This window comes from Procambarus clarkii, chromosome 83 (genome assembly GCF_040958095.1).
Source record: "Procambarus clarkii isolate CNS0578487 chromosome 83, FALCON_Pclarkii_2.0, whole genome shotgun sequence".
NCBI classification, from domain to species: Eukaryota; Metazoa; Arthropoda; class Malacostraca; order Decapoda; family Cambaridae; genus Procambarus; species Procambarus clarkii.
Window position 1 is genome coordinate 2,427,914 of NC_091232.1, and position 17,455 is coordinate 2,445,368.

Sequence of the window (17,455 nt, forward strand, 5' to 3'; positions counted from 1 at the left end):
TGTTTCGGAGACATTTCTTACATTTATTGGCACGAGATTGAAGATCCACCGGCTTATATATAAATATATAAAATATTAATATATAATATATATATATATACATATATATATGTATATATATTATATATTAATATTTTATATATTCCTTGGCAGTTCTTCATGCTGGTTGTGGATGAGATCGATGCTCAAAGAAGGCTAAATAATGCTCTAACATTCTGCGGCAGAGTTATACCTGACTGAGTATTCCCCTCGCAAAAAAACTAATCCCTTTGCAAACTGCTGCAAATTCCGTTGACTAATGTTACCACGGTGTCAACTGTGTTAGAAGACTACACCAAGGAGAGACTCCTCGACACACCTATGTTAGTGGGGACTACTTAGCCGAGGACAATGTTTAAGCCCTAAATATACAGCAGTATAACCAGCCAAAATCTATATATAAGCGTCTCGGTGCAGCAGCTACACTCTAAACTATGTAATGCTTAACTCGCCAGTTAATTCGCTGCGTAACACAATTACCCGAGTCGCTGTAATCACGTGAAATTTGCTCCTGGAAATCATACGTTCCGGACGACCGCAGCCCGGCAGTCAACTTGATTAAGGAGTCAGGAGGTGAAGGTCGCCCTACGCCCCCAAGCCACTCCAGTTATTATTGAAGGTGGGCCGGCAAGCCATCTCCTGAGGCGGTGGGCCGGCAAGCCATCTCCTGAGGCGGTGGGCCGGCAAGCCATCTCCTGAGGCGGTGGGCCGGCAAGCCATCTCCTGAGGCGGTGGGCCGGCAAGCCATCTACTGGGGCGGTGGGCCGGCAAGCCATCTACTGGGGCGGTGGGCCGGCAAGCCATCTCCTGAGGCGGTGGGCCGGCAAGCCATCTACTGGGGCGGTGGGCCGGCAAGCCATCTACTGGGGCGGTGGGCCGGCAAGCCATCTCCTGAGGCGGTGGGCCGGCAAGCCATCACATGAGGTGGTAGGCGACTCACTTTCTTGGATGGTAACAAAGATGAGGCGTTTCTGGGTTTCTGCCAAGACTCTCCAGGAAATAAATTAAGTAAATGTGGACGTTTGTAAATAAGTAAAAAAAGATCTAATTTCCAAATGGGTTATCTTTGGCTTCGGGGGAAAATAATGCCAAGACCCAATGAATAATTAACAAATCAAAGTTACTGAAGATTGACCGAGAAACTAAATCAAGCAAGTAAGATAAAAGGTTGCCTGGGATCTGTTAAATAGGTCACGTGAAAATGCTGTGTTTTTGCTGTTGCTTATTCCACCTATACTTCAGGCAGTTGGAGTATCAGCTAAGTCAGCCAGGTTTAGCTGATACTCCAAACGAAAGTTTGAGTGTTGTTACTGTTTTTTACTCCAAACACTGGAAACTCTGGGGATATATGACTTCATCTAACCGAACTTCGTGTGATCCTCCTATATAGAACGTCGCTTTTCGATTGTATGCGTTAAATAAGACCATAAATTTGTCGTACTAGAAAATGCAAGTGGCTCTGGAAAGTGACGTACTGTCCTGTTTTCTGTTTTTGGTCCTCTGGTAGGTTAGGAGAGGACACTTTAAATAGACCGTTTTCTTGACGTCGGGAAACCTAAAGAGGACGGAGAGAGAATGAGAGAGAGAGAGAGAGAGAGAGAGAGAGAGAGAGAGAGAGAGAGAGAGAGAGAGAGAGAGAGAGAGAGAGAGAGAGAGAGAGAGAGAGATTGTCCTGTTTTACATGTTTTTTCGTATCTTTGAAGTTCATCAATGTCAGTCTGACTTCCCAGGTGACCTGAGAGATTCAAAGCAACTTGTTATGCAGTAGGAGGTCTGTTTATAATGGTGGAGAGCTATATTTCCAAATAAAAATAAAAAAGTCTAGAAAAAAATATAATCTGACCTCCCATCATTCAGTGTTGCCAGAACGAATCTTTGACATTCTTGATTTGTCTAATATTATTTTCATTTGTAGATTTTAATATATTATTTAGTTGCTGCTACGTTTAATTATTGCTTCATGACCGGAGACAAAGTATTATTTTCGTGAGAGATTGGTTCCGTTTGTTGTACCCAAGTGTCGGGCTACGATGGAAACATTAAGTAATGTTATGGTCACTGGAGGCTCCATCCTAAATGTTGACTAATGTACAGTATTTACTGATTATGTATTTATTCTTACACACACACACACACACATGTGTGTGTGTGTGTGTGTGTGTGTGGGGAGAGACGAGATAACCAAATGATTAAAAAAGCTTGACTTCATACAGCTACTTGTATTGTGTTTTAATTTGTATAAACAGTGTGTTTATACAAATCACCAAGCAAGTGGTAAAACACCAAATAATTAATCTGTTTTATTCTTGATTGAGAGCCTGAGTTATTGTTTAATTCATTTTAAAATTATAATTTATTTTACATGCATTCTGTCAGTGTTTTAATGTTTCCTTGGCTTTCTCCCTTGATACGTATTGACATTCACTAAACAAAATATATATACATGAATTCCTGGAAGGTCACCTGAGAAACTATGCAGAGAGCACTGGCCTAGCCTCACGGCGTGTGTCTCTATAATAATCTACTTTAATTAGATTTCGTAAGATTTTGTAAAATCTAAGATTATACCAATTAATTAAACGTACTGTTAGTGGCGATCAAGAGAGTTGCTTAGCAACTGGAAGGAAGGAAGACAGGAATTATCATTATACACCTTACCTTGAGGTAAGGTGTATAATGATAATTATACACCTTACCTCAAGGTAAGGTGTATAATGATAATTCCAATTATCCTATAATTAATACACACTCAACACCACACTACATCACACACCCCGCACCACTCATCCAGCACTACACCACACCACACACCCAACACCACCCAACACCACACACACACAGCACACTACACCACACAACAAGCAGCACCACGCACAGGACAATTTAATACAAACTTGTAGTATCACTGACGGAGTTCTCAAGTTGGGATGAAGGGAAGGTCGTATGTGATACCACTTATGAGGAAGGGGGGATGAAGTCTCCTCTTTGGGAAAAGTGTGAACCTCCAAACGAATGGCCACTGGGAAGGGAGAGGGTGTAATGCTCCACTTTGGAAAGAGAGGGGTGTGAAAACCCGGTTTGGAGGGAGGCAATATGAGAGGTCTACTTTGGAATGAAAGGGTATAAAAGGGAACTATGGTGAGAGGTGTTTGAAGCTACACTTTGGAGGTCGTGAGAGGCTCCATGTTGGAGAAGTGGGTTAAGATGTCACTTTGGAAAGAATGGATGTGAGAGACTTCACTTCAGAGGGGAGTAATACGAGGGTTGTGGAAGTGGTATGGAAGTAGTCTGAGGGGTGATAGTCTGAGGGGGAGATAGTTTGAGGGAAGATAGTCTGAGGGGAGATAGTCTGAGGGGAGATAGTCTGAGGGGAAAAGACAGGGCATACGAGTGGACTGGTGTGAAAGACCACTTTGTACGGAAGGTATGGCATGGACCACTTAGAAATAAGGGGACGTGAGTCCCTACTTTGAAGCATGAGGAACCACTTTGGAGGGTGAGTGAAAGGCTGCTGGCTATTACTTGTTCATTTTAGTGACTTATGGTGAACAGGAATAGCGGTTGTTCTTGTTAGTGACAGTTATAGTGAACAGCAATAACGGTTTTAATAGGTGGTGATTGTAGTGGGTAGCGAAGGTGATTGTTCTAAGTCGCGGTGGTAATGGATTTCCGTGGTGATTGTTCCTGCTGGTTATGGATTGTGGTGGATGCCTTTGATGGTGTTTACAAGGGGGCACTGTAGCTGACGGCTGGTAGCAGTGGTGACTGGCTATCGTGCGGATGGTGACTGAGGGGTAATGGTTATTGAGTTTTTATACTGGGAGCGATTGTTAGAGATGAAGATGAAGAATGACGAGGTGGAAAGCGAGTCTGAGGGGAGATAGCGTGAGGGGGAGATAGCGTGAGGGGAGATAGCGTGAGGGGAAGAGACTGGGCATGGGGGAGGGGAAACAAATTGGAATAAGACCATGCAGAACGACAGGGGGGAAAATGTGGAGATAAGTCTGAGTGACGGAGGAGCAGGACAGAATGGAAGAATGGAATGGACGGGTTTATAGAGCGCACACACACACACACACACACACACACACACACACACACACACACACACAAACACACACACACATACACACATAAGGGAGCCGGTAGCCGAGCGGACAGCACGCTGGACATTTGATCCTGTGGTCCCGGGTTCGATCCCTGTCGCCGGCGAGAAACTATGGGCAGAGTTTCTTTCACCTTATGCCCCTGTTACCTAGCAGTAAACAGGTACCTGGAAGTTAGTCAGCTGTCACGGGCTGCTTCCTGGGGTGTGTGTGGGTGTGGAAAAAAACAAAAAGTTGTAATAGAAACAGTTGATTGACAGTTGAGAGGCGGGCCGAAAAAGCAGAGTTCAATCCCCGCAAGCACAACTAGGTGAATACACTCACACTCAGGTTAACGTAAGGCTCACACACTCAGGTTGACGTAAGGCTCACACACTCAGGTTGACGTAAGGCTCACACACTCAGGATGACGTGAATCTCACTCACTTAGCGTGACGTACAACTCACTCTTTATTCAACAGTTCAGGATTTTTGTTTAATCGAGTCACTCCAGGAGGTTCCTTTGTTTTGCTACTCCGTCAAAAATCCAGCCTACTAAGGTAAACAAACACGTACGATCCCAAGCAACTCGAGTAACACCTCAAGTAACAACTCGAGTCAGTTGTATAGAAAACGTAGATATCTATCCGAGTTTTATTTTCATAGTAAACTGCATTAATTTTGAAGCGTCAGTTACGTTTAAAACGCGACTTATTAGTGGTGAGGATAGGCTGTAATGAGGACCAGGAATGGCTACAGTAATGGCCGGAAAAAATGTAAAAAATTGAGTTTTTTTTTGGGCAAAAATAACTCACTTGAAAAGTCAACATTGTTTACAAGCGAATAAGTTATAGAGGAGTCAAAAGGGATCAAAGGACCAGGGAGTGTGTGTGTAACAATAACCTTAACTCTACAGGTCCACATTAAGTGATTATCATCAAATATTTATGAGAGAAAAGCATGCATAGAGATGCATGGAAATAACTGTATGCAGTGAGATTGTTAAACTTGGGGAAATGAGTCTGGACTGGACGTGGTGGAAGCAATCACGGCTTGAAGAGTTGCTACGGGACAACAGTGGGACATTACAAGATGTGATTTCACAGGATTTTTCTAACGTGAACACTAGAAGGCAAGGACAACAACCCCTTATTACTCACCACCCCTTCCTCACCACCCAATTAGGCTCGTCCAAGCACTCCCCAGTTCATTTTCAGCGCTTCCTTAGACAACTTGGGCCATTGTAGCAGCTGTGAGACGTATGTAGGTGTGTACTCGGCACCTTAGTGATGGAATAGACGCTCCTCTAGAGTCTTTCCGGTTTAAGTCTGATAGAGCTTTTCCCTAATGTCAGCCAAGCCCATTCCTACCCTTGTAGAGTCTAGCCCCATTCAATCATCCCATCCGTCCAAGCCCTGATATCCCTCTTCTCTACTCATCAATTCCCTATCAACCTAACCTCACATTATCAACCCCAGAGCCTTCTGCCTTCCCTTCAATCCAATCGCATTAACTTCCCCCTCACCCCGACCCTCTCTCCCTTCACAAGCAACACAACCCTTCACGAGCGGCTGCGGGGCCGCTCCAAGCAACAGCCTGGTGGACCAAACTCTCACTAGTCAAGCCTGGCCTCGGGCCGGGCTTGGGGAGTAGAACAACTCCCAGAACCCCATCAAGCAGGTAGGATGATGCAGGCCAGGATGATGCAGGCCAAGCTGATGCAGGCCAGGATGATGCAGGCCAGGATGATGCAGGCCAGGATGATGCACGCTAGGATGATGCGCGCCAGGATGATGCACGCCAGGATGATGCACGCCAGGATGATGCACGCCAGGATGATGCACGCCAGGATGATGCACGCCAGGATGATGCACGCCAGGATGATGCAGGCCAGGATGATGCATGCAAAGAATAATGCAAGCCAGGATGATTCAGGCAAGGATGATGCAGGCAAGGATGATGCAGGCCAGGATGATGTACAACATACTGACACACGAGCCTTGGTTCGTGGAAGTCGTCAAAGCATGGATTAGACGTTAATACATAACACATATATAATTTAATTATACATACGCTCCTCACGTGTAGAATTAAATCTGTATACTGTGTGCTGCCGCCACTATTTCTAACTCATTACATTTTATATTGAATGGATTCCTTTACATTTAGCACTATGGTCTTCTTTTCAAATTCCTACTGGCAAATTTATACGTCGTTATCATGTCTCTCTCTGTTTATACTTTCCTCCATAGTGAGATGTAATTCCCTCGGCATTTTCTTGAAGCTCAGTTTATCAACTTAGGAGCTGCACCTCTCGGAAAGTTTCCTTTTTCTAAGTTACTGAAGGGTATCGGGCTGTTGGCCAGTTTAGATTTAACGCACCAACATTGTACTACGGGCTCACCATAGCCCGTGCTACTTGGAACTTTTTCTTCCAGGTAGCGAATCTTTAACAACAACAACAACAAATAACATTGTGGGTAATAGAGGTGTCGGCTATACATATGGTTATATATACTCACCTAGTTGGGCTTGCGGGGGTTGAGCTTTGTCTCTTTGGTCCCGCCTCTCAACTGGGCATACCATCATCTTGCATGGTATGCAAGTTAGGGACGCTGGCCTGTAGTTCAGTGCCTCGATCCTGTCTAAGTGTTTTTTTTTCCTCTGTTTCATCTGCTGAGTTGTCATTTCATAAGTCTGAAGTATTCCTGCTGTTTTCTTGGGTTTGTTTCTGCCCCTTACAGCTTTCCTTCGGTTCAGGTTAAAGTTTTGTGGTCGTTTTGTACACCAACTCAGGATTATTTTGTTTTGCAATACAAGAATACAGTTATAATTAACTCCATTAGTTTAGCATCACCAGGAAATATTGATTAAAAGGCACCTGTTACTCTGTCAGTTCAATTAAGTAAATTAGAAAAATGCTGGAAACATGATCAAGGCATGTGAAATACTGAGTAAAAATAATAAGGCAGAGAATTACAGTTAATTTTACATGTCAAGAACATGAACAAGAGGTCAGATGTAGAGACTATCTGGCCAAATGAGCAGCAGGGATATTACACAGAACATCTTCAGCTTAAGTGCACTAAAGAAGTTAAATGAACTAAGAAACAATGGTGACTACGGATTCAACAATATTTATCACAGATCCCAAATGATTCCGGTACTTATACAACAACGGAATGTTGTAAAGACATTGTTCTCAAGTTGAAGCATAACTCTCTCAAGAACAGTTAGGCGAGGATAACAGACTGCAGAGTAAGTTATCAGCAGTAAACTCCCTTTATGTGCTTAAATAGACCTTCTGAAGACATTTTGACGTCAAAGACCTTTTTTCAGGCTTACAAGAAACCTAGTCACATAAATAGCCATAGGGGGAAAGATGATGGGAAGGTGATGGGAAAGACAAGGGATAATAGGTGAAGTTGATGGGTTGTTGATACCCCTTTCGTCGTAACTGGTGAAAATATATGTGATGGGGCGAAGGTATTAGCCGCAGAAAAAGATGATGGGCGATAGGTTAATTTACAGGTGATGGGGTTAAAAGAAGGGAGTTAAGTGAAGGGAATATGGAAAGTCAATAAAAAAAATACGAAAAGTGGGAAAAGGAAGAATAAAAGTAAAGAGAACGAAGGGAGGTAAGGTGTGGTAAATAATGGGTAATAAGGAGTAAATAGAAGACCAAATAGGGAACCGTAAGGTGGAAGGAGGAGAAGGTAAGGGGCATTTCAAGACACAAAGGACCTGGCGGAAAGAAAAATGGAGCCCGAGAAACAAAGCCATATTGGGTTAAAAAAAAAAGTAGGACGGAGAGAGGGAAGGGGAGAGGAGGGGCAAGGAGGAAGGGAAGGAGGGAGGAGGGGCAAGGAGGAAGGGAAGGAGGGAGGAGGGGCAAGGAGGAAGGGAAGGAGGAAGGAGGGGCAAGGAGGAAGGGAAGGAGGAAGGAGGGGCAAGGAGGAAGGGAAGGAGGAAGGAGGGGCAAGGAGGAAGGGAAGGGGAGAGGAGGGGCAAGGAGGAAGGGAAGGAGGGAGGAGGGGCAAGGAGGAAGGGAAGGAGGAAGGGAAGGAAGGGAAGGAGGAAGGGAAGGAGGAAGGGAAGGAGGGAGGAGGGGAAAGGAAAGAGAAAAAAGGGGTTAAGAGGGGGAAGAGAAGGAAGGGTATGGCGGAAGCGAGGGAGGGGCAAGGAGAAATGTACCGAGGGAGGAAGAGCAATAAGAAAGGAATAGAGGGAAGGTGAGAGAAGGGAAAGGTAGGAATGATGGACGAAAGAAGGGAGGGAAGGGAAGAGGGTTGGACAAGAAATCAAGCAGAAAACTTAATTAGTAATGAAAAGGATCAAGAGAGAGATTTAATAACGATTAGGTAAAAATTAGAACACGACACAGGAGTCCAAGACAAGTACTGAACATGTTGATCAATCGCCCACGACGTCGCCCTTCACACACGAAAGAATCTGGCGCGGCTTCGTGAACGATGCACGCATCAGTTAGTCAGTCGGTTAAACGCCATGCGATCTTCATAGTAACTTTTGGGTAATCGCGAGGATAACTTCCATAATGGGAACTTCCACTAGGGGAAAATCTCGGAAAGTCTGACAGATTTTCTGACACCGACAACGGAAAATCGAAACTAAACTGATACGATTATATATATACATGTATATGTATTTACACACACACACACACACACACACACACACACACACACACACACACACACACACACACACACACACACACACAAACTCATGATGAGGTGAAGGTGGCACATAACCCCAAGAATCAATGAGGAAAAAGAGGTGCCACATATAATGTGCCGGCTTGGTCCCACTGATGTCTTCACTGATCATCATTTATCATCAACCGTACAACTGAGTGCCAACTGCGTGTTCCAAACTGCTTCCTGGATACCCAGTACGTAACTAAAGGTGGATTACTGCCGCCTTATCCCCCTTAGGATGTAAATCCTGATGCTGATCTGTAAATGCTCCTGTCAGATACCGGGGCCCTTAAGTCAAAAGACTTTCTAGCGAATTGAAAGGATTGAGACAGCGTCAACTGGTGGAGGTTAGCTACATGATGCATACGACACTACGAGGGGGGGGGGGGTAAAGCACACGATGCGTCAGTTAGATGTAATCTAACTGACAGCCAATCACTGTCCATCATCTGAAGGATTTATCAGCCACCAAAAAAAACGTTGTTTTGGTATCATTCTGTTTCACCTTTTAACCATATTCAGCTTCAGTTATCATGGTTATTGTTATTATCATTATTATCATTATTATCATGTTTATTATCATCCTGATTATTAGTCTAGACTCCACACTCCTCTTCATTCGTGTATTTTCAAAAATTCTCATAAAGGCACTTTTTTCCTTCATTTTTAGCATTACCCTTTTCAATTTTATTTTGCATTATATATACATCCAATGAATGAATATTTTGCATCGGGCCATGGCATCCATACATGAATATTTAGATGGCATGGGGTTGAAATTTGGTTTTCAAAACAATAAATACTCACCTCTCATATGACGCTTTGCGGAACATTACATATCAATAGATTTCGTCGTTCACTTAATTTTATGTCTCTTTAAGTAATTAATGCAATAAAATAAAGTAATGTACTTAATTTTACTCCATTTTTTCTTTAATCTTTTTACTCGAAGATAATTTAAGTCGAGTTAGATGAATGTGACATAATAAAATATCAAATACACTCTTGCATGCCTGATCATTTGAGTGCAATCGACCAGACACTACAGCCCATTAAAACACCATGGCTTTATATATATATATCATATTGCCATGTAAACCGGGTCGAGATGGTACGATACTGTACCATCAGCCACAAATCGCCAGTGTGTAAACCCACCATACTATACGACTGCAAGCCTTGGTATACCATGTTGAAAAAAGTTCCAGTAAACCAGGTCATATCGGTCATTCAAGCCATCATGCCAAGCTACAGCAGTCTCGGAAAAGTTGACCAGTTAGAAAAGCCACATTAATCCAGGTTCAAGTGTCTGAATAAGCCTGGCAGCCATGCTAAGGGAAGACAAGGGGGCCCAGATCTTCGCGCCACAGGAAGCCAGATCTCCACGCTACAGGAAGCCCGATCTCCTCGCCACAGGAAGCCAGATCTCCACGCCACAGGAAGTCAGATCCCCACGCCACAGGAAGCCAGAACTCCACGTAACAGGAAGCCAGATCTCCCCGTCACAGGAAGCCAGATTTCCACGCCGCAGGAAGCCAGATCTCCACGCTACAGAAAGCCAGATCTCCAAGCCATAGGAAGCCAGATCTCCACGCTACAGGAAGCCAAATCTCCACGCTACAGGAAGCCAGATCTCCTAGCCAGATCTGGATCCACGCCGCAGTTAGTCAGGTGACCACATCCCAGCATCAGGAGCGTATGCCGCGTCGAATCGGGTAACCAACCGCCCCTTAGGCTATACATTTGGTGTATCTAATCTATGACATCCAATGGGCAGAAGAAATGCTATAAAATTCGTCTTACGTGACTTTGGTAACATTCTCAAGGAGGCCAGCCAGTCTCCAGCGGCCCAGGGACAGAAAACAGCTGACGGTCTTTGCTTCGTTGACAGCACTTCTCAAACTCTATTTTTATGCAGTCAATAGTGGAGAAGGAGGGGATAGGAGAAGAGAGGAGAACAGAAGGGGAAGGAAGAAGAGGAGAAGGGAAGGAAGAGGGGAGGTGGAGAAGGAAAGGAGGAGGGGAGGTGGAGAAGGTAGCGAAGGAGCAGGAATACGAGTATGAACAAGAATCGTGGATTAAGAATAGGAGGATTAGGAGAAAGGGCAATTGAAGAGGAGAAAGATAAAGAAGTATAGGACGTATAAGAACAGTAAGTGGAGGAAGACGAAGATAGAAAATTCTTGAGAAAGAGGAGAAGAATGAAGGGAAGAGAGCAGATAAGGAAATCAGGAGATGAAGAGAAATGAAAACGAAAGTGCAGAAAAATAAGAATGAGAAGGGAGAGGAGTTTGACGAAACTGGGGTGAGAGGAGCAACTGCAAGAGCGAGTCTCTACAAGTGCGCATTCCACCCTATCCCCCCCCCTTCCCCCTCTTACTACCCTCTATCCATCCAATCCTTCCCCCTCCCCTCTACACACATCCCTACCCTTTCTCCATGACAACCCTACCTTTCCTCCATGACACCCTTACCTTTCCCACATATCTAACACTTCTCCACCTCACACAAACACACACACACACACACACACACACACACACACACACACACACACACACACACACACACATACACACACACAAACAAACACACACACACACAGGGTTTGGTAGCTGAGTGCACACCGCACGGGACTCGTAATCATGTGGCTCTGGGTTGATTTCCGCACCAGGCAGATTCAAATGGGCAGAATTTCTTTCACCCTGATGCCCCCTGTTACCTAGCAGTAAGTAGGTACCTGGAAGTTAGACAGATGTTGCGGGCTGCTTCCGGGATGTGTGTGCGAGTGTGAAAAAAAATTGTTAGTAGTTAGTAACAGTTGATTGACAGTTGAGAGGCTAGCCGAAAGAGCAGAGCTCAACCCTCGCAAGCACAACTAGGTGAATACAACTAGGTGAATACACACACCCTTGGTAGCCAAGACTAACTGCCAGAGTGATTTAAAGTTCAAACATTAATCCTACGATTTTCCAGGGGATTCTTGGGTAGCTAAAACACTTCTTAATGTGTTTAAAGGCTTTATACAATGATTAAAAGACCACGAGTTCACAAAGCTTCTCAGAAGGTTCAAGGTCTTTCCCACTTCGGTAACATGTTTCTAACAATGATTTAAAATCCACTTATTTTCCCTGGGAGAGCTTCATAATTTATGATAAGGTTCAAAAGCCCCGGGGAAACTACTAGAGAACTCAAAGTCTTCCAGTGTATATCATCAGATCTTCTCTTGTCTAGAAACCTCCAATGGAGCTCAAAGAACTCCAATATCTGTTTGATAGGGTTCTGGGAGTTCTACTCCGCAAGCCCAACCCGAGGCCAGGCTTGCCTTGTGAGAGCTTGGTCCAACAGGCTGTTGCTTGGTAATGTACTGTGTGTAATGTAATGTGGTAATGCCCCAAAATCATATTCCAGATACCCGATTTTCGACTGAACACTCAGAATGGCTCAAGCTTTCCGAGTGTTACACGATATTTTCCCATATACCACATCGAATGCCCTAAGCATTCGAATTTGATGCATCACGTTAGTGTGATCTCTGTGTGTAAATGGGGAGCTTCATGGCTTCAAAGCAATTGAAATGTGTTGTATTAATAATTGGGCCAAGGAAGGAGGGCCTCGGAGCGAATTCTCGAATAAGGGAAGACAACTGTTGTTAGCCATTCAATTAATTTTGTCCAGAATTTGATATAACAGCAAGTCATATACCAGAGGAACACATTAACTGGATGGCATCAGCGGTACATTCAAAGCTAGCGAGCACTCGGAAGTACATCAAGAACCACAATATAGAATTGCATTAGCAATCCCCCTGCAAGTGAGGTTCAATTAATTTAAAAATACTCTCCGTTATCATTGTGATTTAGTTATCCTGTAGTACAACACTCACCTTGCATCAACAAACAAACACAGCTTTAACACGTGACTTTAAACATCTCGTGTAATTTAACTTACGGTATTACATCAGCCAATAAAGCAAGGCCAAAATTGGTCTAACAACCAGTGAAAATACACAATGCACTTATTAACATTCATTCAGGGAATGCTATTCTACCGCGGCTGAGAAAGATTCAACGCGTCAAGGAGAACCTTACAAAAATATACGACCACAATACACTCCACTGTTCAATTTTCCGCGACATTTCCCATCACAGATAGCGCAAGTTCCGAGTGTGATTTACCGCTAACATTAGCAGCCGACAGCGAACACTGCCGATGTTAGAGTGAGCGATGGAAGAGAATGATTTATACTGCAACGGATGTTTATAATTATCACCCTGACAATGAAGCCAACGGGTGCAATAAATACTGTTCACTGCCAGGGTTTATAATCTAGATTAGGCAGGATGACCATCATGAGTGAGTCTAATTGGTCGATATTGGGCATGATGAATAATATTGTGACGTAAGTGAAGAGGGACTAGTGAATGACTCCGTGTGGCATGATTACTAGCTCTTGTGGGACTGATTAACACACTGTGTCGGACTGGCGAATCGTCCATTGTGCTACTTTCTGATTACATTTTTTGTGTGTGGATAGGCAGGCAGGAGGGTTACTCAGTAGACAAAATATTGAAATTCTTGCGAGGCAGGATCAAGTATTTGGGGTTTACAGCTCACGCTCTGTGATGATAGGAAAAATTGGTTTACTGAGTATTACATAAATTATATATAAATTTAGTATTTTCCCTTGTCAACTGATATAAATATGATCTTTTGAAAAAATCAGAAAAAAATCGTCCATTGTTGAGCTGCTGAAAGGCTTCTTTTGGTTCGTGTGGATCAACCGGTGAGGAACTGTTGAATAAAATAGTGATGGGCTGGTGAATGGTCCTGTGAGAACCTTGTCGATTATGAATGACGTTGAATGGGACCGGATGTGGTCTTGTGGTTTGGGATTAGTGACTGACCTTGTGTGGGACTGGCGTATGGTCTTGCGTGAATAACTGTTGGGTGAACGGACAGGAAACTGTATGGACCTTTTGTGGGTGGCGTGTGAGTGTGACTGTCCAGCCTGTTATATGAATCGGCGTAAAGAGACAGAAGGAACTGGTTTAAAGAGGCAGCAGGAACCGGTTTGAGATTAGTGAAACAAAGAGGATAGATAATTTATTAGCAGTTAGAAAGAATGGAGATAAGGATTTGGAATAGGACGGAGGAAGGGAATGGTTCCCAACCTCTTGGACGTTCGGGAATTGAACGTTGACCTGCAAGAAGCAAGATCATCGTCCTACCATCCAGTCCAAGTGACTGCATATGAATCGAAGAGCATGAATAAAGTTTGTTGCGCTTATTTCTGTTGTTATCGTTCTGAATGAATGTAATTCATTCATTCCATTCGTTCAGAACAATGAACAATGAAGAGGTGAGCAATGAACGACGGGAATGAACAATTAATGATGAAAGAATATGAGACGAGTAGCGAGAATCTCTCCCCCCCCCAATGCAACATTCTTCCCACTGTATATAACTTGGGAGATTAGAATCATGGTACTATAATCTTGGTAGCCGGATACAATAAGCCTGGTAGCCGGATGCTATAGGCCTGATAGCCGGAGGAAGTAATCATGGTAACGTAGTGTTGCGTTGGTATCATGGTATGCCGCATTACATATCTTAACACCTGGTTATCTATATTTTTCTCTTCCTATCCTGCATTATCTATCACTTCCCTCCTACGTTTCTCTTAAATGTACATTCTCGTATTTGATATGTATCCGGTTCTATCTTTATTATCATTTATCATGTCTTATAATTTCCTTCAACATCACCTCTTCTTCCTTCTTCATTCGCCTTTCTGTCTGTCTCTGTCTCTATCTCTCTCTCTCCTTCATACTCTTTACTTTCTTCCATTCCTTAATCCTTAATTTCTCCCTTTCATGGTTACGTTGCCTTGCGCGGTTCCATTCTATTTCACTTTATTTTATTTTACCCAGTTTCAAAAAGTTTTTCCATTAAACCTTCTCAACATTTTGCCGTTTACTAATGTTTCTCACAAATTCCTAATAGTAACGGTTTTCATTGTTACTCTTACTAATGAAATTAATGTGTCTTACTAATGCCTCGTAATTCTTATTTTTGCCTATCTCTAATGCTTCTTATAATGTCTTGTGATTCTTACTAATGCCTATTACTAATTCCTGCTGTTAATGCTTCTTACTGATTCTTTTTTAACGTGTTTAAGTTATGCTTATCTCTAATACTCTTCATGATATGTCTTAAGAATCTTTGTAATGCCTCTAACATACAATTCAAAATTCCTGTTATTAATGACTATTACAAATGCCTCTGGGCAAAGGAAGTGGTGTTTGGAGGAGTGGAAAACAGAGGCATGACAGGACGTGGTGAGCAAGAGTTCCAATGATTAATTTTCGATACAACAATATCGATTGGTTTTTTTTGCTTAGTTCCTATATCCTCAGTCATTTCAAACTGCATTCCATCTGTCTATTGTCGTAACTAATCTCCCTATCATATTATCTCTCAGTAACCATAACACGTCAAACGAAACGTCTCGAGCTGGAATAAGCGATTCATTACCTTTCCAAAGCATCTCATTTTTCTTAAAGAAAGTGCCCAGCCTCTCAGTTGAATCCAAAAACCTGAGCCGGAATTAAAATTATGCTGGTCATAGTGACGAGACATTTCTTGCGCATACCACATGTTAAACACAAATTTTATGTTAGTTGGGTTGGGTTTGATTTAAAGAGTAACGATGACATAGACAGTTGCAACTGTTCTCAGGTCTTAGAGCCTATTTCAGCCTCCCTGTTTTCTGCTAAATTTTTACCACCGTCTCAAATCGAGTTCGAAAGGAAAATAATGAAAACTGCTGTCTAAATGGACAGTTTTTATGAATATTATATAATGCATAAATGAGTAGTACCAAATATAAACTAATATATCACAACGTAAACGAAGGTACCACGACGGGTAAAAATGACGTACCCAAACGTATCACGATGTAAGCAACCGTAGCACAATATAAACGTATCACGAAGTAAGCAGATATATTTTAACGTAAACACAAATATCATGCCATAAACAAACATATCACGACATAAAAACATATCACGATGTAAACAAACTCTCCACTCTGTAAACAAACGTTCCACGATACAAATAAACGTTTCACAACAAACACTTCTTATTGTAGGCTTCGCCAATTATAAGAATAGAATCAGTATCTTTTATTTTATTCCATAGATAAATGAGATCTGTGCATTAATTTTTTTTGCCCTCCGATTCTGATACATATCCGTGAATATACAGTTCTATTTATAGAGACAAACAAGTAAATCATTTTGAAATGAAGACTATGTAGATCTGTCCGTAGTGGAAAACTTAGTGAGAATATTAATTTTAAAGTCAATTAACGACTCCCTGATAATCGCCATCCAAAATATTTTAGATGTATTGAAATCCCTGTTTGGATCAAACTGCCACCCCTTTGCCCGAGGCGCTATGTCGATTCTAGCACTTGTCGACAATGTCACAATAACGTGGCTGAAAATTTAACACCCAACCCATTACATCTGAAAATAATGGAAGCAACAACAATTTGGTCCGTTCTTGACCATTATGTAATGATCTCATTATACGACTTGATAATGGTCCAGAGTGGACCGAAATGTTGTTACTTCCTATCTTAAGATGTGTGAGTTCTGCTTTATCTGTTTCTGTACCAGCCGCCTGCTTGATGGGGTTCTGGGAGTTCTTCTATTACCCAAGCCCGGCCCGAGGCCAGGTTTGATTTGTGAGAGTTTGGTTCACCAGACTGTTGCTTGGAGCGGCCCTCAGGCACAACATACCCACCACAGCCCGGTTAGTTCGGGCTGGGTGGGTGTCTTTTTCTAGTACTAGGAGTGCGAAATGATTACCAACGCTAAAATGTCCGATATTGGTTAAAACTCAGAACTAATACAGATGTTAAATATCAGGCAAGTCTCAGTTACTTATAGTACACATATAATCAAAACAGAACATTGTTGAGTATATTCAGAAACACGCAGTCTGTAAAAATGTCTGCCTTACTTTTTCGTGAACTAAAACTTTTAATTTCCACTACAACTAAGTCACGAAAATGTATATATCATAGTTTCGAAAATTTGAGGTTTCAAATTCGTGATTTGTAGCTATAATAAATTTGGGAATGAATCTACAGCTAATCCCACTGATGTGGGAAGCGTGAGAGTTATCATCCTGAAATATAGTAATGAAACGTGGGTTGCAGAGAGCGTAGAGTTTTTACTCACCATGGTAGAGGCTTGTTGAGAGGCAGCGTTGAGGAGGGCGGCGAGGGGCGTGAGGAGAGAGCGGCCTACCAGGTACACTAGCACGTAGGTAGAGAAGCCATCGGCCGCCCCGCACCCAGCCACGGCCACGGTGGCTGTCACGCGGCTATCTGCCCACGGCCGCCACCATCCCCCGACACCTGCCTTAACACCCGCTCCCTCCGCTGCTGCTCCTCCTGCTGTCGCTTCTCCCGCTGGAGCTGTGGCTGCTGCTGGTGCTGCGGTAGCTGATGCCTTTGCTACAACACCTCACACCCTCCTTCCCGTAGGTCGTGACGACAGGAGTACGGGAACTAGCAGTGGGAGATGGGTTAATGGCCTG

The 17,455-nt window shown here is 43.1% G+C and overlaps 1 protein-coding gene across 8 annotated transcripts in view; it reads right to left on the bottom strand.

The window, feature by feature from the left end:
• alpha-Catr (alpha-catenin related) overlaps nt 1-17,455 on the bottom strand; it is a 318,532-nt gene that overhangs the window by 214,086 nt on the left and 86,991 nt on the right. The window contains exon 1 of one of the 8 annotated variants that reach the window (XM_069316273.1): nt 17,095-17,373. The exons of the other annotated variants lie outside the window; for them this stretch is intronic. Coding sequence (XP_069172374.1) covers nt 17,095-17,097 — 3 coding nt within the window. The 5' untranslated portion in view covers nt 17,098-17,373. Of the gene's footprint in view, nt 1-17,094; nt 17,374-17,455 lie in introns of those variants that run through there. 8 annotated transcript variants of the gene reach the window in all.